The 19,538-nt window shown below is 40.9% G+C and overlaps 2 protein-coding genes across 13 annotated transcripts in view; one reads left to right on the top strand and one right to left on the bottom strand.

Annotated features, from left to right (window-relative positions):
* The window catches only part of CEP290 (centrosomal protein 290), a 54,801-nt gene extending 48,775 nt beyond the window's left edge, over positions 1 to 6,026 (top strand). For all 11 annotated transcript variants that reach the window (XM_055711787.1, XM_055711789.1, XM_055711786.1 and 8 more), the window contains 7 exons: positions 232 to 354; positions 664 to 824; positions 1,896 to 2,037; positions 3,719 to 3,792; positions 3,925 to 4,028; positions 4,862 to 4,968; positions 5,222 to 6,026. In XM_055711787.1, the coding sequence (XP_055567762.1) occupies positions 232 to 354; positions 664 to 824; positions 1,896 to 2,037; positions 3,719 to 3,792; positions 3,925 to 4,028; positions 4,862 to 4,968; positions 5,222 to 5,410 (900 nt within the window). In that variant the 3' untranslated portion in view covers positions 5,411 to 6,026. The remainder of the gene's footprint in view (positions 1 to 231; positions 355 to 663; positions 825 to 1,895; positions 2,038 to 3,718; positions 3,793 to 3,924; positions 4,029 to 4,861; positions 4,969 to 5,221) is intronic.
* Positions 6,026 to 14,866, bottom strand: RLIG1 (RNA 5'-phosphate and 3'-OH ligase 1). Of its 2 annotated transcripts, none has more exons than XM_014285884.3 (7): positions 14,715 to 14,866; positions 13,562 to 13,679; positions 12,838 to 12,933; positions 9,430 to 9,546; positions 8,851 to 9,045; positions 7,534 to 7,703; positions 6,026 to 6,953 (listed from the first exon to the last, which is right to left on the bottom strand). In XM_014285884.3, exons 1-7 carry the CDS (start codon positions 14,802 to 14,804, stop codon positions 6,765 to 6,767), a joined length of 975 nt encoding a protein of 324 aa, XP_014141359.2. In that variant the 5' UTR covers positions 14,805 to 14,866; the 3' UTR covers positions 6,026 to 6,764. The 2 variants fall into 2 exon arrangements, with proteins under 2 accessions (XP_014141359.2, XP_055567776.1); XM_055711801.1 differs by having other exon boundaries at positions 14,775 to 14,856.
* Positions 14,867 to 19,538: the final 4,672 nt, after the last annotated feature.

Below are 19,538 nucleotides of genomic sequence, written 5' to 3'. Positions count from 1 at the left end.
AAAATACCAAATACAAAACCTGTAGAACAGAAAAGCAAAACTTCATTTTGGTATAACATAATGCATGATTTATGTAAAGGTATTCTGTCCTTAAGGATATCCTTAAATATGTGATGAAACATTATGTTCATTGTGCTGGGTAGCTGTAACTAGGCTGTGCTTTAAAAATGGAAATCTGAAATTTTCAACTAAGCAATGTACATGTGTTTTAACAAACTGTTTGATATTTAGTCTGAAATGGAAAAAATGAAGCTTCATTTGAGGGGCGAGCTGAGTATGCATTATGAATCTAAAGCCAAAGGAATGGAAAAAGTCATTACTGAAAATGAGAGGCTGCGTAAAGAACTGAAAAAGGTATGATTATTGTAATGCATCCCTTTATTTCCATTAGTTACTGGCTTGTTTGTTTTTATTTCTGAATGGTTGATGTGGAATGGACACTTTTCTAAGTACTGATACTGCTGTGATAGAATTTTTAGTTTTATGTGGAGAAGAGACCTCCAAGAATCAGCCCAAGAAAGAACTTGGAAGTTGTAGTGCTAGTGATCTTGGATGCACCATTTTCCTCTAAATCAGTGCTGACCCGTCACCATCATGATGGATAATCCTGTGCTGCACATGAGGTTAAGTATTCCATAAACCTTTGTTTTTATTGAACAATAGGAAGCTGACAGTGGAGAGAAGCTACGAATAGCGAAGAATAACTTGGAGATATTAAATGAGAAGTTAACTGTACAGCTGGAGGAAACCATTAAGAGGTTAAATTTGGCTGAGAGCCAGTTTGGCAGAGCTGATAGCAAAAGCTGGAAATCCGTTGTAACAAGGTAGGAATTGTGAGCAAAGTAAGGAAGATAAACACAAGTGTTAATTCCTCTTTAAATATTAGCAATCAAATTTTACTTTCATTTTTGTAATTTTTCTTTCCTCTTTTGAAGATAGTTTTATATTATCCATATTGTATTTTCTTATTCTGTATTAGTATGTAGAATCAGTATACAGGTCTCTGAAATGAATCCAGCAGAGATCTAGTGTCCCTAAGTACTGGGCTTGTTAGCCACTTCTATACAGTAGCTAGTTACTTATCTCCCTTCTTCAGATCTGCTGTAGACTTCTGGGTAATTCTGGTAAAGGAAGTATTTTGTGTGCCTTGCTGCTTAAATGTATTGGACTTGTGCTCTGTAGAATGTCGGCATTTTTCCTGAACACAGAAAGTATTTTACTATCTTACCACATGGATGACAATCTGAAAAAAAAGACTGGAAGCCAGCAACTTGCATTTTCCAGCTTGGATGCATTTGAATCTACGTTTAACTATGTAAATGTGCAAAGGTTGTGTTAGAAGACCCACTGGGATTTCTATACTCCTTAGGACATGTAGGTGTAGCTAAAGATCCTTCATGTGTGTTCTGAAGGTTAGTTGCAGTCAGCCAGTTGATTCTGTAGAAGAAGGGAGAAAAACTTGGAGACCAGCATAATTATCTTTCCCAATATATAAAATGAAGTGTGGGAATCACCGTTTCTAGATTTTTAAATAAAACCTCAGACTTTTTTTTAATATTTCCTAAAAATTGTTCTAAAACTTTTATTTTTACAGATTAACTACTAGTCTAACTACATAAAAAGAATCCAGTCCCCCTTCAACGAAGTGTAGGCACAAAGATCCACAAAACTTTAACATTTGGATAAGCCTTTATTCCAAGATTAAAAATGTATTTTTCATTATGCTTCTTTCAGTTCACTTATAAATAAGACCAGTGATTATTTCAAGGCCAATGCCCCAAACATATTTTAGGGTGTATTTTATAGCATTTAATCTCCTAAAGATATTTTAATCTCTCTTTCTGCAAAAGTATTAGCTTTTGCTCTTATCTTTTTCTGAATAAAAATACTACCAGGATGCATGAAACTAAGGTGAAGGAAATGGAAATGGAGATTGGTAAGAAACCCCAAAGCATTCCTGACCTTAAACAGCTGCTTCAGGAAGCAACAGAACATGAACACGATGCTGATAAAAACTTGGAAGATGTAAAAGAACAGGTAAGTAAAATATAGCCAGATGACTCTGAGAATATATTGCTTAATATTATTTCTAATGTCTGTGTTGGGAAAGTCCATTTTTTTCTCGAAGACATGCTTTTACAGTTGTTTTTTTCAGTCTGAGTCACCATAACTGTACATTTACATATTTTGGCCAGTTAATGAGGTTTGCCACATATTATCAATATATATTCTTGACTTGCAGTCTTAGGGGAAAATTAATTTTTTTCTACTGTATTTTCTGTAGGGTTTTTTAATTATAGTTTCATTGATCACATGAAAGCCTGTAGGTACAGATGCTTCAAATGGTCTTAAAGTCTTTCCAGCTTGTTCCAGAGTGAGTTTGCTACTGGGACTTCTATCTTCTTTCCACATCTTTTGGGGCAATTGACTTTGCCATCCTAAAGGACATCTTCATGCCTGTTTCCAGTATGTCCTCTTACATGCAGTCCCTAGTAAGTCTTACAAAATTATTTCACACATGGAGGAGCTGATGAATTTTAAACTCAGGTACCTCTGAAAAGATGTATCAAATTTTGGCCTTTAAGTACTCCAGAGGTGTAGCCCTGGGACTATCCACCTAGCTTATCTTACATCTTCTCATTTATTAGTAAGTGCATGCTTTTCTTCCCCAGGCATCTTGTACCAGCTTTTCTCAGTGTGAGGTATCAAATACACAACTTTCAACACAGCAAGTCATATGTATTATGTAAGCAAGCAAATATGTTCAATAAATAAACTTGGAATTGAGTCCTATAGATGACTATTTTGTTATTTTTTTCTGTTTTCCCCTTTCTAAAGTCAGCATTATTAACGTAAAATGTATACTAGGAGAAAAATTAACACACAGATAAAATTCTTTCATTATGTGATATTACTCTGGAGTGACACAGTTCCCAGTTTCTTTAATGTCTCAAATAGTGATGAAAAAACGTTGTCAAGGTTAACTATGTTTCAAAGAAACACAGATTGATTGTGGAAAAAACCCCAAATCCCTAGCATTTTAGATAGTAATAAAGCCTATCACCAAGAGTAGCCTTACGAGAATTCATGAATTGTCACTGCATTAAAAAACTGTATATAGCCTCATATTTAAAACACTGATTTTTTGCTCCTGCATCTTCTACTGAAGGGCACTTCTAGAAGCTAACTCCCTCTCTGGTCAGGGACCTATTCTAACTTACAACTGCAGGTCATTTTCTTGTCAACATACACTCACTTGGGTTTTCATTGCAAAATCACAGGCTTTTTGTATTATGTTTAAAAAGGAGCCTGGACAGCTAGATATGCAAATAAACACATCAGTAGTACTTTTTTAAAGCACTCTGAAGGACTTACGCATATCATGTCCTTAAGCAGATGTATAAATTATGCTAATGTAGCTATGTGTCTTAACTTTCTTTCTAAATCTTTTGAATACGTTTTTTCTTCACCCTTCATAAAATATGTAGCAATGATCTATGCTAACTTTTAAAAGGCTGTGGATAATTAGCTCTGTGGAAACTGTCAGTAGATGGAACACTTCGGGTTTTTTTTTTCTGTGATAACCTAGTACTTGGTTACATCCTTAATATTATTTTCATTCATCTTTTTAATCCAGTATCAGAGAGAACTCCATCATAACTGCATTATCCATGGATACTGTTTTCAATAGTAAAACTTTCTTGATTTTTCTTTCAAGATTGAGCTTCTCAAACACCTTCCCGAAGGTGAAAGGACGGAGCAAAGCTTCGTCAGGGAGCTTCAACTTTTAAGGTAACGTACTTTTAAATAGCTAAATAAATAACCTTAGCCAGTATACATGAAACAAGAATGATCAGGAAATTTTATTTTCTAATATTTTTTTAATATTTTCTAAAAATTGTTCTAAAACTTTTATTTTTACAGACTAACTACTAGTCAGTTAGAGAAAGAAAAAGCAGAACTAGCTCACCAGGTGGAAGATTATAAGCACCTCCTACACACATATACAAGTGAAAGTCCTGCAGCCGGTAATCATTTTCAATACCTAAAATAAAGACCTTCCTGTATTTTGGCCCTATTTTTATTTAACATGTATGTGCAAAACAATAATAAATCTAGTTATTTGAACTGTATTAATACCAGAGTAGTGTAAACTGGAGCAGACTCAGGTCTTGGATTTTTGAGTACTTACACAAGCTTTTCATAGAGAAGTGTTACTAAAAATCTCCATAATTACCTTGAACAAGACAGTGTAATCTTTGTAACAGTTTTCCCATTCTGAGAGGATAATGTAGTTCATGCCACCATTTGCATTATAAACCTCAAAAGACTGCTTGTAAGATGTCAGTCATTCCTTGAGAACCTCTTGCCTACCCCTGTTGCCTTGGGTTCCAAGCTGCCAGAGAATGAGCATCTATTTCCAGATACCAGCTCTGTGAATGATTTAAGACCTAACAGGCATCTGTCCCATAGGAAAAGCAGAGCAGCACACTGCCATATGACTTGGGCGGGGGGAATTAACCCTCTTGAAATTATGAATAAAACTAACAAGATCCTTAATACTACATTATTTCCAATTTGCCTGTATTTAATTCCGAGAAACTGTACGTGTATTTCTCAGAAGTGTGCTAACAGACTGGCTAGTGAAGTATTGCATTCTGTCACAGGAACTAGACACCACCACCTAATTTGTACAAAAACTAAAGAAAAGCCCAGATGACTTGAATTTTTGATGGTTGTTCATCCCAATACTTAAACTGTTTCAGCTTTCAGGAGATGCAGAATTACTGTAACAGGGTTATTCATGTAATTGATTTTCATTACCTTCAATTTTTTTAATAAGTTATCGTTATTTTTGCAGGACATAACGAAATTGGAGAGAAGGATAAAATTGGCAAGTTAAGGACAGAAGTAGCTGACCTCCAGACACAGCTGAAAGCCTCAGAGCTGGAAAAACAACAACTAAAGGTGAGTTTCAAGGATCATTCTTGGCAAGATAATGAGCAAAATTATGGCTAGCTAAAAGGCTGTTTAATATTTAAACTAACATTTAATGACAAAGTCAATTTCTACACATGATGTTTATGACGCCAATTTTGTTGTTAGTAAATGTGCTGTTTGTAGGTACAGCTTATTCTCTTAGGAAAAAGGCAAAAAAAGCCATTGACGTGTATTTCCTAAATTATGGATAAAGATGGTACTCCTTCATTCTTTTTAATAGGAAGAAACAAAAAAGCTGAGAAGAGAACTAGAAAACTGTGACCCTTCCTTTTTTGAAGAAATAGAGGACCTGAAATATAACTACAATGAAGAAGTAAAAAAAAATATTATCTTAGAAGAGAGATTAAAGCAGCTTTCTGAAGAGTTTGGCATTCAAGTGGACAGTCCAGGCAAAGTTTCTGTTGATTAGACTAGTGTTTAGTATCCTCATTATTGACACAGAAAATAAAATTCCAGGGCAGTTCCATAGTACTGATATATTGTTCCAAGATAAAAAACAGACAAACAAAAGTCTATTAAAGTTACAATAGTTGGGCACATACCTAAGAATGCAGCACTGGATTAGTCAACAGATTATGGTCAGTATTCATATACATCAGTCAAAATACGAGTTTTACCTCTCCCAACTTATTTGCAATATTACATTTTGATTCAGAACAGTAATTTTGGCAATACGCAGGTGTCAGGTGGAGTTAAAGCCTTGGCCTTACCGTAAAAGCTGAGAAACTCTTAGAACGTGCTAAGTTCCAGATCAATAAGAGTATGTAATTTGTTCTTGCTGCCTTGTGCCATCATACTTCTTAACTGTGGACTCAGGGTCAGTATGCTGGATGTCTGTTCTTACATGCCTGTTTATTCTTACCTCACGTTTAGAAAATCCAAGAATAAATAATTGAAAATAAAGTTACAGCGTTTCAGCCAAACTAATGGTATTTTTGTAGATAAGTGATTTTTCATTTTGTATATTTTGTATTGCTGGATGTATACTTTTGTAGTCCACATAAAATAAAGCCAACTCAAAACAATCATGCACTCTCACCTTTATTATTTATATGGCATCTTACTTAATATGCCCCAATGAAGTTTCCTAATTGAGCTGCAGTCTGAAAATGGGTATTATTAACCCAAGTCATGTCTCTCTCTAATTACGAAGGATCTCCAAAATAGAACTAGTATACTTTTCTATTATTTACTCTTTTTGTCCCAAAATAGGGGAAGTACCTGCAGGATATAGCTTAATTGGGTTTTCAAGTAATAGCATAATGCCATAGCTTATCAGTCAAATAATACAGTGAAGTTTTCCCCAAAAAGAAATTGTTACAACTTAAAAATCATAAAAGTTCAGGACTAATCTGGTCCCACCTTCAGTATGTCCTTTACTGTTACCAACTAGATCTTAAATCTGAATCATATATATTACAGTGTTGTATTAACTATAGAGGGCAACCTGTGGAACTTTAACAGTTGATTGCATTCATCAGCTAAGGACCAGCCAGTGTTAGACAACATACTTCTTACACTTAATTATAACAGTTTCCAGAAATGAGTTCAAAAGTTACGGATTTTTCATAACTGAAACATGTGGAAAGCTAGATCTCTACTCTGGATGTCAGATCTCTTGTTATGTAAAGTAAGTCATTGGAAAAATGTAAAGTTGTACAGTACCTAGGCTGTTGCCCAAGATAGAAGATTAGTTGTAAAGAGTTCTGTGGTAGACACAAGAGGAATGCAGCACATACAACAATTAAAAGAGAAAAATCATTTCAAGCATCAAACTTGATATCTTTCAGTCTGTCAAATCTTTGACCATCCAAGTTTGAGAAATGGTGAAACAAACTCTTAGGTTCAAAGTCAGAGTCATACTTAGTTGTATTAAAAGAAATTACAACAGGCTGAGAATTCAGGTATGTCTCTGCAAGCGGCCAGCGTAAACCAAGATGATGACGATGGAGCTAAAATAAAAAGAAGTAAGATCAGTTTAGAGATTTTGAGATAGTAGCCCAACAGTTCCCAGCCTGAGGGACGTAGGCGGATGTGCTTTAATTCTAGGATCCTCTGCATTAGGGCACTTACAACAAGTAATTGGTTATCTGAATAATATGAGTTACAACAAAGCACAAAAGGCAAACCAGAACCACGGTGTCCTCCACAGCTTCAGAAGTAACATGAACTTGCTAATTCATGAAAAATCATTCTTACTAAAAATACTTGTTCTGTAAGTCAACATTACAGGAAATTACTTTTTTAAATACAAGAATTAGGCTTTAAAATGTTGAATGATTCCTATACAGAGAAGCAAGAAAATATTATGTTCTCAATTATTCTGTTATTAGCATAATGCAGATAATGAAAAAGTTTTAATATGTTGTCATTGATGCAACTCACTGGCTTGACGAATTCTACTGTCACCTGATTTGCTAGAACATTTACTACTAAGGAATTTGACAAACAAGACAAAAAGTGAATACCTCACAAGACTTCACATATTATAAATTATTATAGTGCTCTCCACAGGTCCATCTACATATTTACCTTGATTAAACACCCATCATGGCAGTGCCACACAATTCCTTCAACTTTACCCTCGCTGCAGCCTTCAAACCAAGACAGTATGTCATTTTGTTTCAAAGTAGGTGGGTTCTTTATTTCAAATGCTCCATGGGGTACAAGAAGATGTATAGGTTGCTTCTTGCTTCCTAATCCTATATTAAAAGAAACAAAAATCTTCCTGCTAGTTCCATGTGATAAAGATTTTCCTCACTTCTGTTACTACACCTATCCTAAAAGCCCTCTGTAAAGGTAACTTAGATACTGTAACATTGTCCTCCCTTTTAAGAGAACAGTTAAATATACTTTTAAGTATCAAATGTAGCTGTCTCCACCTCATGTAACTTTTTATTTATATAAAATAAGTATGATAAGAGATTTGTACAGCTCCCTGCTTTGTCCTTGTGGTGACAAGGTCCTTGTGTGGTCCTTTGTCTCTTCAGTGACCATAAAGCTACTAGCTACATTCTTCATGCTTCAGATCACAATCAATGGCACAAACATCTTGGTTCATGAAAATCTGGCATATTTTCTTATGAATACAGATGAATACTTAAACCAGGCTGTTAACAAATGCATTACCTCTTCACTGACTGTTCAACATAAATCTTCATCTAAGAATACATCTATTAAAATTTTCTGTTGCAGTTCCTTTACATTCTGAGAAAATGCTTAGACCACATAGTATTTTTCCTATCCATCCTTGCAAGTTATCCTAACAGCAAACCTCAGAAATTAGAACTCTCTTGTGCTCGTACCTAATTGGGTTCTGTTATAAGGCTTTTAAAGAGAGAACTCACAACCAAAATTTAGCTTAAATTACATTTCCTTAAAAAATATTAGTATTTCGTAATTTAAAAATTGCAACTCATTACTAACTCTAGGGACTAAAAAAAAAAAAATAAAATTCCCCTTTAATGGACTAAACAGTATTAGAAGAGCAATCAAAGAAAATCAGAAAAGGCACCAACAATTAAAAAAGCATTTTAATAGTAATATTTAAGAAAACTTTTCCGGTCAGAATATTTTTTTGAAATACTAAAGCAAAGTGGTTTTATAGTAAGTCCTAAAGAATACACAAGTGGAAAGAGGTTTAATAGACATAAATACTCTCATGACAACTCAATTTTCTGAGGTATTTTTGTGTGAGTTTTCCTTGAGCTAGCCCTTGCTGTCTGTTCTAAAAAGGTTACATTGCTACCTTAGAACTTTTTTAAAAACTTATACAAATAAAATGCGTAATTTTCAGTAAAAAATATCACTAAATAAAACAGTATTTAAAAACATACCATACAAACTTACCATATGGATTTGCATTAATATTAGTGCCAATAAGCTCCAATGTTTGTTCTACAATTTCTGATAATGGCACCGGACTGATTTCCAGAAGGCCTGGGTCAGCATGGTGTTTCAATACCAGCGCTATTTCAGCATCATAATTTACAACAGATGAGTGCCAGCAATACTGCTTACTATTCTTCTCCACAGGTACCCAACCTATGGGAAAACATAGCATTTTGCTGAAGTAAACATCTGAAATTATCAAATGTGTACTAGAACTGTACATGCATTAAGAAAAAAACCCCACAGTCAATTACAAAGACGAGTAACATGAAAAAACTGTGTCATATCTCAGAGAAATGGCAGAGGAATGTAACGTGGCAACTGTGCCTTCCACCGAAGCCCTGTGAGTCTGTACAGTAAACTAATTATTTTTAATGTGTCAGAAAACAAAGCCTTTCTGTATAGTGAATGAATAACATCCCAATTGTTTTCTGAATATGTTAACTACTACTTTCATCTCTGGAACTAAATCTAATTCACTTGAAAAATGGACTTCACACACACACCCCCATTTTACCTGTGCTGCATCATAGGTACCTGGCATATGTCCATTTTCATCGGGCAAAGGACTGCCATTAGAGAACTCTATGTCCTTTGCTGGAATCCAAGTATCTGGAACAGGCTTGAAATCCTCTTCAACATTCCAAACAAATTCTAGACATATAAACATGACATTTAAGTTTTAGTAAACTGTTAGCCAATTTTGATCAACTTTCAATGCAAGTATTAAAACGCCACTAATCTAAACCTTGGTTTACAGACAGCAGTCCTAGTTTGTACAAGCACCAATATCTGGCACAGTCAGGCAGTCTACAATTACGAAGGTTTAAAGAAGCACGGTAGCCTTTAAGTAGTTTAAAAGTTCAAAAACTAAGATTTAAAAAAATAGCTACCTAAATAGCCAACATTATATTTAAATAGAGCAAGAGAAGTAGAATAGACTAGACTATTTCAACTGGTAGTGACCTGCAATGATCACCTAGTCTAACTGCCTGACTAGTTCAGAGCTGACCAAGTTAAAGCCTGTTGTTAAGGGCATTGTCCAAATGTCTCTTAAACACTGACAGGCTTGGGGCATCAAACATCTCTCTAGGAAGCCTGTTCCATCCTTTCACTACCCCTTCTGTAAAGAAATACTTCCTAATATCCAGTCTGAACCTCCGTGGCATAGACTTGAATAATTTCCGCAAGTCCTATCACTGGATACCAAGGCGAACAGATCAGCAATCCCTCTCCACCTCCCCTCCTCAGGAAGCTGCAGAGAGCAGTGAGGTCACCCCTCTGCCTCCTTTTCCCCCAAGCTAGACAAGCCCAAAGTCCTTATTAGCTGCTCCAGCCCTTTCCCCAGCTTTGTTGCCCTCCTCTGAACACATTTAAGGACTTTCACTTTCCTCTGAAACTGTGGCCCCAGAACTGCACACGGTACTGCAGGTGAGGTCACACCAGTGCTGGGCACAGTGGGACAATCACCCCTTTTGGCCGGCTGGTCACGCTGTGTTTGATGCACCCCACGATGTGGTTTGCGCTGTGGGCTGCCAGGGCACGCTGGTGGCTCATGCTGAGTGTGCTGTCAACCAGCACCCCCAGAACCCTTTCTGCAGGGCTGCTCTCCAGCCTCTCCTCTCCCAACTTGTATTAGCACCTGGCATTACTCTGCCCAGGTGCAGAATCCAGCACTGGGACTTGTTAAATTTCATCCCATCAATCATAGCCCAATGCTCCAATCTATCTAGATCCCTCTGCAGGGCATCTTGTCCCTCAAGACAGTCAACAGCACCTCCCAGTTTGGTGCTTGCTGATGATGCATTCAACTCCTCTGCATCCAGATTGTTGAACAGAACTGGCCCTAGAATTGAACCCTGAGGAACACTGCTGGTGACCGGCCACCCGCCAGATGTAGCACCATTCACTATAATCCTCTGAACTCTGCCCTTCGGCCAGCTCTTCATCCAGTGCACTGTGAACATGCTCATCTCACAGCGGGAACACTTGTGCAGAAGTATGCTGTGAAGGACAGTATCAAAAGCCTTACTCAAGTCCAGAAAATCTACATCCACCCAGCCAGTGACCTTATTGTAGGATACTAAACTAGTTAAACAGGATTTTCCCTTTGTGAACCCACATTGACTGTGCCTGATGGCTGCGCTATTCTTCAAACACTATTGAATAGTAAACAGTATCATCTTCTCCATAATTTTTCCAGGAACTGTGGTAAGACTAGCAGATCTGTAGTTCCCTGGGTCTACCTTCATGCCCTTTTTGCAGATTGAAGTAACAGTGGCTAGCTTCCAGACTGCAGGGAACTCCCAAATCCCAAAACCTTTGGCAGATGATTGAGAGGGGTCCTGCCATAACATCCGCTAGCTCTTTAAGTACTCCAGGATGAATCCCATCAGGCCCCATGGACGTGTGAACATTCAGCTGGTACAGCTGGTCCTTTACAATTTCTATGTCCACAAATGGAAAGTCCCTGTTCCCACACCCATGGGCCTCCAATTCATGGGACTGGGCAGCCCAAGGTCTATCAGCATTATTAAAGACTGAGGCAAAACATGCCTCCACTTTTTCTTCATCTTCATTAAATGATCATCTTCAACAAGTACCAGTCCAATGTTTTCTTTAGACTGCTTCCTGCTATTAACAGACTTTAAAAAGCCCTTGTGATTTGAAACAACACTGGCCACTTTCAAGTCTAATTGAGCTTTGGCCTTTCATGTTTTCTCCCTGCATATATGAACCATGCCGCTTTAATCTTCCTGTAAAGCCTGACCTCGCTTCCAGAGAACAAATAAATTCTTTTTTCCTAGAGCTCCACAAGGAGTTCAGCCAAGCTGGTCTTCTGCCCTGCTTGCCTGACTTAACAACACAGTGGAACTGCCTGCTCCTGTGCTTCTAAAAGGCGGTGCTTAAAGACTGACCAGCACTCATGGACTCCTAAGCCCTCAAAAGCAGATCCCCAGGGTACTCTGCTAAATAGCTCCCTAAATAGTTTAAAGTTCACTCTCTTAAGTCCAGGGTAGCAGCTCTGCTGTCCTTGTTTCTTACTACACCAAAAATCTAAAACTCAACCATTTCACAATCTCTGTGGCCAATGTGGCTACCTATCATCACATTCCCCAGAAGCCCTTCTCTATTCACAAATAGGAAGTGTAGAAAGGCATCTTTCCTAGTTGGCTTACTGAGTACCTGTGACAAAATTACCTCCTACAAACTTGAATTTTCAAGACCTGCTCATCACAGCAATATTATATTCCCAGTTGATGCCTGGGAAGTTCAAATCTCCCATGAAGACAATGGCTGCTGATGCAGAAATTTATCCTAATTGCCTATACACTAACTCATCAGTGCTTACATCCTGGCTGGGTAATCAGTAGTAGACACCCACTACAACACCTCCTTTGTTTTCCATCTGCCTAATCCTCAACCACATCATCGCTAACTGTAAGGGCTGTACAATCAAACCTCTCCCTTATGTAGAGCGTGACACCTCCACCTTGCTGCCCCACCTATCCCTCCTGAACAGCCTGTAGCCTTCCATCCAGTCACTGGACTCATTTCCCCAAATGTCACTAACACCAATGAGATCATAGCTCTGGGAACTGACCAACGCTTCCAGTTCCAGTTTGCTTCTCATACTGCATGTGTTGGTGTACAAGCATTTCAAATATACTCCTGAACCCCCTGTGCTCCCAGGCGCAGTGTAAATGTTCTCATTAGTACTGCCACCCTCCAGAAATGCCATGCCAACCCCTGTCTTACCAACTGTAATCCTTTTAGTATCCCCTTCCCACATCAATTTAAGTTCAAAAAATCTCTTGCAGTAAAATTAAGAGTGACATTAAAAAACTGGAGCAGGATCACTGACATTTCCTCTGTTAGACTAGAGCCGTTTTTCCAACTGGATAACATGTTGCCAAAAAATAAAAGGAAAGAAATTTCACTAACCTTTGCAATCTTCCAATGAATACAAGAATCGTTTAAATCTTTTTTCAGCTTGTTTGTTGGGTTTTCGATCCAGCCTCGCCCATAGATATGGTTGCCCTAGAGTTTCCAGAAGGATAAAAAGTTTACTGAGATAAACACACCCTGCAGAGTACTGAAATCAACAACACAAAAGGCAAGAGATGGGTTCCCATTTGCCACGGGAGAAATTTTAGATCCAAAGACACTATATAAAATTCATACATTAATTACTAGATAGGAATCTAAAAATCCGTATCTAGATTCACGCCTAGTGTAATACAGAGATTCCTTCCAATTTCAGGTAAAGGCAAGAAGCCCAGCAATCCAATGAACCACAATCTTCCCACTTCCTCCCAACCTCCACACTTCTTTTAATTCTTCCCCAGGAGATTAGACACCTTTTATCATACAAATTCTAATGTAGAAGGAAAATTTACTAATAAAAAAAATCTTAAAAACTGGAATAGTTCCTTGACTGGCATGTTCACTTAAACCATACTTCAGGTATTTCAGAGAGTAAACTCTATTAACTACTTTACAAACACCTCCTATGTTTACAGTTACTATCACTTTGTGGTAGAGATGTTTAGTAACCGTTCAATTCACAACGGCTTTAATCCAATAGATCATACAATAAAAGTGAAAACTAAGTAAAACAAGGCTTCTAGGCAGCATGAGAAATCTGCATATGGATCTTCCTTATTACCTTTATAGGTAGTTACATAACAGCAGGTTCCGTCCACCTTTTCAGTAGGAATTGCATTGTATATATCTGCCTCTAACGCCTTTCCAGTTAGAGTTTCAGTTGCCAAAACTTTAAATGGCTGAAAAGAAGACAGGTATTTTAAACCCTCATCATGGCAATGTTACTGCCTTGTTCTCATATGGATTCTTGTCAAGTACTACACATTATAGTGCTGATTTCTAATCCAATCCAAATACACCCTTGTTTCTTCAATACATGACAGTTTGGAAAATGCTCTACAACAAAAGAACTAAGGCAACCTGCTTGCTAATTCCCTCCCTCTTTTCCATTCTTAATTAGCGTTTAGGAATTACTTTGCCTTCCCCTTTAAAAAGAGCATATAAACTAGATGCATTCCAGTCCAACACTGCAATATTTGGAGTTGTGCCTTCCTGTATTACAATGGCAACAGAAATTCATCTAGCTAGAGGTCTAGAGCTAGACAGGAAAATGCCACCTCAATCTGTCATAACACTGCCTTTTATATCTTCAGAAGAAATAACTTTGATTGAGCTCTCTTTCACCTTACTACGTAGTCCAGGTCTTACAGCTGCAAATGAATTCTTCTGTCATAGGCCTAACACTTCTTTGATCACAGAAAGAAAAAAGTAGAAGAAAAAAAAGAGAAGCTTCTTTTTTCCCCACAAGGCTCACAGAGGGGGACAGCTGGATGGTTTTACACAAGTTCCCAGTGCGGTCATGTTGGACCAGCCTCACTCCTCGCCATGACCTCTTGGCCTCTTCCCAACGCTTAGAAAAAGTAAACACCTGAGTGAACCCCTGGATGCAGATGGCAGGAAAAGAGCGGGACAGAACCGGAACGGCACCCAGACTACCTTTCTTTCCTGCATTTAAGACGGGGCGAGGACAGTCCTACGGAAATCTCTACTGCGCATTTCACTCAAGGCCTGAGGCGAAACCTCTCGCCACTGGGGTGTCCCCCGCCCCGCCGCCATGCCGGGCCGGGCAGGTACGATACGTTCGGTGCTGCTGCCTGTCCCCCTCGCTCCCCTCCGTCCCACTGTGCGGCAGCTCTATCCCGGGCCTAGGCCTGAGCCCGGCCCCGGCCCCACGGCCCCGTCTGTCTCCCGCCGGCTCCCTGCTGCCCTGCAACCTGGCGTTCCCGCTTGGCCGACGGCTCCTCCTTCACTTCGGTCACGAACAGACACGGCACCTTGCGCTGCACCGCGCCTCGGCGGCTCATGGCCCCGGCCGCGCTCCCGCCGCCGGCTCAGCGCCCCGCGCCCCGCCGGAACTGCGCCTGCGCCGCCCGGCCACCGCGGGGCGCGACGGGAAATGGAGTCATCGCCGCCCGCCTGGCGGGAGGCCTGCGGCGCACCCGTGCGCCGGGGGGGGCGGCAGGGAGGGGAGGGGGGGCGGCAGGGAGGGGAGGGGGGGCGGCGGGGAGCCGGGGCGCCGCGGCCGAAGAATCTCGTCATCAGCCGCCAGCGAGGCGGGGGTGCTGCCGCGCTCCAACGCCCAGCCCGGCCGCGCCGGGGGCAGCTCAGCTTTCCAGAGGGGTGGCTCCCGCCGTGGCAGGGCCGCCTCACCCCGGGCTGAGGCCAGTGCGTGGTGACCCGGCCGCGTTGGCGGCCCTTAGCCGTAATCATGGAACCATAGACTCGTTTGGGTTGGAAAAGCCCTTTGAGATTATCAGGTCCAACCATTAACCCAGGACTGCCAAGTCCACTGCTAAACCGCATCCCTCGGCACTGCATCTACGCGGTTTTTAAACACCTGCAGAGATGGTGATTCCACCACCTCCCTGGGGAGCCTGCTCCAATGCTTAACCATCCTTTCAGTGAAGAAATTTTTCCTGATACCCAATCTAAACGTCCCCTGGCACAAGTCATTCCCTCTTGTCCTGTCCCTTGTTACCTGGAAGAAAAGACCTTCTCCCACCTCACTACAACTTCCTTTCAGGTAGTTGTAGAGAGTGAGAAGGTCCCCCTCAGCCTCCAGGCGAAACAACCCCAGTTCCCTCAGCCACTCCTCATCAGACTTACGCTCTAGACCCTCCACCAGCTTAGTGGCCAGTCTTTGGACACGCTCCAGCACATCTATGTCTTTCTGGTAGTGAGAGGCCCAAAACCTGAACACAGTATTCGAGGTGTGGCCTCACCAGTGCCCTGTACAGGGGGGACAATCACTTCCCTGGTCCTGCTGGCCACACTGTGTCTGTTACAAGCCGGGATGCTGTTGGCCTTCTTGGCCACCTGGGCACACTGCTGGCTCACGTTCACCCAGCTGTCAGCCAGCACCCCCAGGTCCTTGTCCATCAGTCAGCTTTCCAGCCAGTCTGCCCCAAGCCTGTAGCACTGCGTGGGGTTGGTGTGACCAGCATGTGGGACCTGGCACTTCTCCTTGTCGAACCTCATACACTCGGCCTCAGCCCATCAGTCCAGCCTGTCCGAACCCCTCTGCAGAGCCTTCTTACCCTCAAGCAGATCAGCTCTTCCCACCAACTTAGTGTCATCTGCAAACTTACTGGGGGTGCACTCGATCCCCTCATCCACATTGTCAATAAAGTTATCCATTGGCAATGCCATTCCCCTGGCCTGGCAGGCTTTCCTCAGGCTGCCTGCTCTGCTTTGGAGGTGTCACACGCCCAAGTTTGGGGTGTGGATATCCTGTCCCCACGGTCCAGGACAGCAGCATCATGTTTTTACCAAGCCTCTCTGCCTCATTCTACAGGCTTTGAATCGGTGGTGGCTTCACCCTGGTTGGACGCCAGGTGCCCACCAAAGCTATTTTCACTTTTATCACTTCTTATCTTATCACTTCCCTTATCTTATCTTATTTACACTCTTATCACTTCCCTCTTCAGCTGTGCAGGGGAGAGAAAGGCAACAAAAGCCTGGTGGGTCAAGAGACAGACAGGGAGAGATCACTCACCCATTAATGTCACTGGCAAAACAGACCTGACTCGGGGAAATTAACTTAAATGATAACAAGCCAAATCCAGGTAGGGTGATGGGAAATAAACCCTAACCATTTAAAACACCTTTCCCCATCCCTCCCTTCTTGCTGGGTTCAACTTCACTCCTGATTTTCCTCTTATCTCCTCCCCCTCAGTGGTGCAGGGAGACAGGGAATGGGGGCTGTGATCAGTTCATCACAGGTTGTCTCTACCATTCTTTCCTCTTCATGCAAAATAAGTTCTTCCTGATGGTACCTTCTCCTGTACCTCATTTATGCACTAGCCAGAACACTATAAAGAGATCCTGTTTGGACAGATCTTGGCAGTGTTAACAGTTTCTTCCTATGGCTGCTCCTGCCCATAGACAGTTCATTATTTATGGTCATCATCTGCTTTCCTGGATTCTCCTTTCAGTTCACAGCTCTTGCCAGTACTCCCCATCTTGATCCCAGTGAGCAGTTTCAGGGTATACTTAGGTGAAGTCATTCCTATAGAAATCACTTTATTCCAGTGCCAAGGTACTAGTGGTCAGGCATGGGTTGTTTTCCTTTGCAATTAGTCCTTGCAATCCATTTGAGTCATCCACTGATATTTGAGTTACAAACATATTCAGAGACTCCTAGAGAAACTAGAAGACTTCCAGTTGTTTCAATCTCTTTGTACTTCTTACCCAGCTTGTATGTAACCACAGCTGAGCCAGCCTTGCACCATTTGTGCCCATGGAGTAAATGGCACCTGCTTTTCATGTACACATCTGTCACTTTTCACACTGGCAGACTAATAGTGTACAGTATAAGTGTACTCTGGTGATTACTCCATCCAGTCCAGTGGTGGTGACGCTTTTTTTGGTTTTGGTTTTTTTCCCTAAGGAACCACCAGTCACATGCACTTCTGGTGTGCAATGGACCAGTAGTCCTCTTTCTTGAATTATTCCTTCTACCTTCCTCCCTTCTCTTTGGCTTCATCTGTAACCTTATTACTCTTTAAGTGATGGCATCCTGCTCTTATGAGGTTGCAGGTCTCTGACGTGTTCATCTCCAAGTCACTGATGTTACTCAGTGTTGTAAATTTGACCCCATGTCCTGGGGATGTCAGTATATCTTACCATTTTCCAGGACTGAAATTTCATTTCCCCCCCTAGCTATTTTTTCATAAGAGGTGTCCTGGGACCTGAATGGGTACAGAGGTGTTAATTTGGGGCACAAGTGTACACTCTTCTTTCTGCTTTAGCTGTGGCAGTGGATTGCATGGAAGTGAGAAAAAGCTATGAACATCAACAGTATAAGCAGTTAACAGCTAACATTTTACTAACAGAAAGCGGCAAATGTCTCAATCCAAAGAAAGCAGTACCATGAGAAACACAAAGGTGTAAGAGACTGCATTGGTGAGAACCACCATCGCCATGGCAGGTGTTTGTCTCATTGCTATGGCAGGATACTCACACCATCACCACAGCAAATGTTTATCTCAACGTTGTTAAGGCAGGAAACCTACTGACTGGCACCACGGAGCAACAGGGGGAGCTAATCCTGAGAAATTTACCCAAACCCCTGTGCAGGTGCCCAGACCCAGGGTCAGGGGGATCGAGGGGCCTGGAGACCTCTGAGGACCACCTGACAGTATTGGGCACGCACACCATCGCCAGGTAGAAGGTGTGGTTAAGCAGAACAGCTTGTGACAACCCTATAAAAGAATGAAACCAACCAACATCGGACAGACCGTTCCCCCACCAGACTTGGAAACAAATTGGACCATCAGGATGCCACAGCTCTGGGGTGGTAGCTATTGCTGTGAACTATTGTATTCATTCATTCTTTCTTTTTTTTTTTTTCTTTCTTTCTTTCTGTCCAGCCATCCTTCCGTCCTTCCATCCTTCCTTTCTCTCTATCTCTTACTCTTTCTCCTTTGCATTTGCAGACTTGTTGTCTGGCAAATAAAGATCCTTGGCTCTTGAATCCATTTTGAGTCTTAGTTCTGTTCCCGAGAATACAAGCAGAACCTCGCTCCAATCTTGGACCCGCATGCAACAACTGGGCGCAAGGATTTTGATTAGAAAGTAGGCAAAGAGTACGATTTCTCTTTGTGGTATCAAAGATGTTTTTCCAATAGCACAGTTTCTATGGCAAGAATATGGGTATTATTTATGCCCAGCCAAATGGTTTGTTCCATTTTATGCTAAAGAAACGCTAGGGTGGGAGACTTTGAAACAGTCCAATTTTCCATACTTTACACTGAAGCAGTGGAGATAAAGAAAGGTATTCAAGCTGGACAGGTCACATAGCACCTGATGTCACCAGCTGGAGGAACGGTTGGCAACCATTGAAATGTAACATTCTATACTGGCTAGCAACTGCCTTTGTCAGTTCAACAAGCAGGGAGAAGGCACCACCTCCTTTGTTCCCATGTATGTCACTGTTGGAGTTTTGTTTCAAAGAAGAAGCAGAGCTAAGGTTCTAAAGGTCCAGCTTTTCAAAGAAAGCTACTTTCAGGATAAGACTACAATATTAAGGAATCCTCCTTCTGTCCGGAAGCAGAGGTTGCAGTCAAAAAAAAGACAAATGGTGAACCAATATGAACCTAATTATAGTATTTGATTATTAAGAATTGTTGCAAGTCTTTGTTTAGTTTTCTGGTAATAATTTAAAAATATTTCCCACAGATGTTTCTGATGGGATGCCTAAGACTGCTGCAGATATTGAAGAGGAAAGGGCAATAAAGGAAATATGCTATAGATCTGGTAAATACGAGATTAGTCATTCTTTCCTAAACATCAGTGCTGCCATTAATCATTGGGGTTTTTTTCCCCTCTTGGGGTGTGTTTAGGAGATTATTACAGGAGTCAGTGCCCTCACAAACACCAGTCAACAAGAACTGTGTCTTCACCTCAAGAAAAGCAGCTAAAATCCTTGGAAGCTGCCAAGCAAGACCTGCAGAAAAGTGAGTACTTTTCATCTTCTTGCACAGTGTTTACCACTTTTAAAATTACTGTTACAGGGAGAAACTATTAAATAGTTTGTC

The sequence above is a fragment of the Falco cherrug genome, chromosome 5, assembly GCF_023634085.1.
Source record: "Falco cherrug isolate bFalChe1 chromosome 5, bFalChe1.pri, whole genome shotgun sequence".
Lineage (NCBI taxonomy): Eukaryota > Metazoa > Chordata > Aves > Falconiformes > Falconidae > Falco > Falco cherrug.
This window is presented reverse-complemented; position numbering and strand designations above follow the sequence as displayed.

Bases quoted from the DNA above. Each gene is read 5' to 3' on its own strand.
- RLIG1 (XM_014285884.3), bottom strand. From the start codon at position 14,804: ATGAGCCGCCGAGGCGCGGTGCAGCGCAAGGTGCCGTGTCTGTTCGTG. The intron at 12,934-13,561 runs GTAATAAGGAAG...TGGAAACTCTAG, and splicing joins TTATGTAACTACCTATAAAG to GGCAACCATATCTATGGGCG. The intron at 9,547-12,837 runs GTTAGTGAAATT...TTATATGTCTAG, and splicing joins TTCATTGGAAGATTGCAAAG to AATTTGTTTGGAATGTTGAA.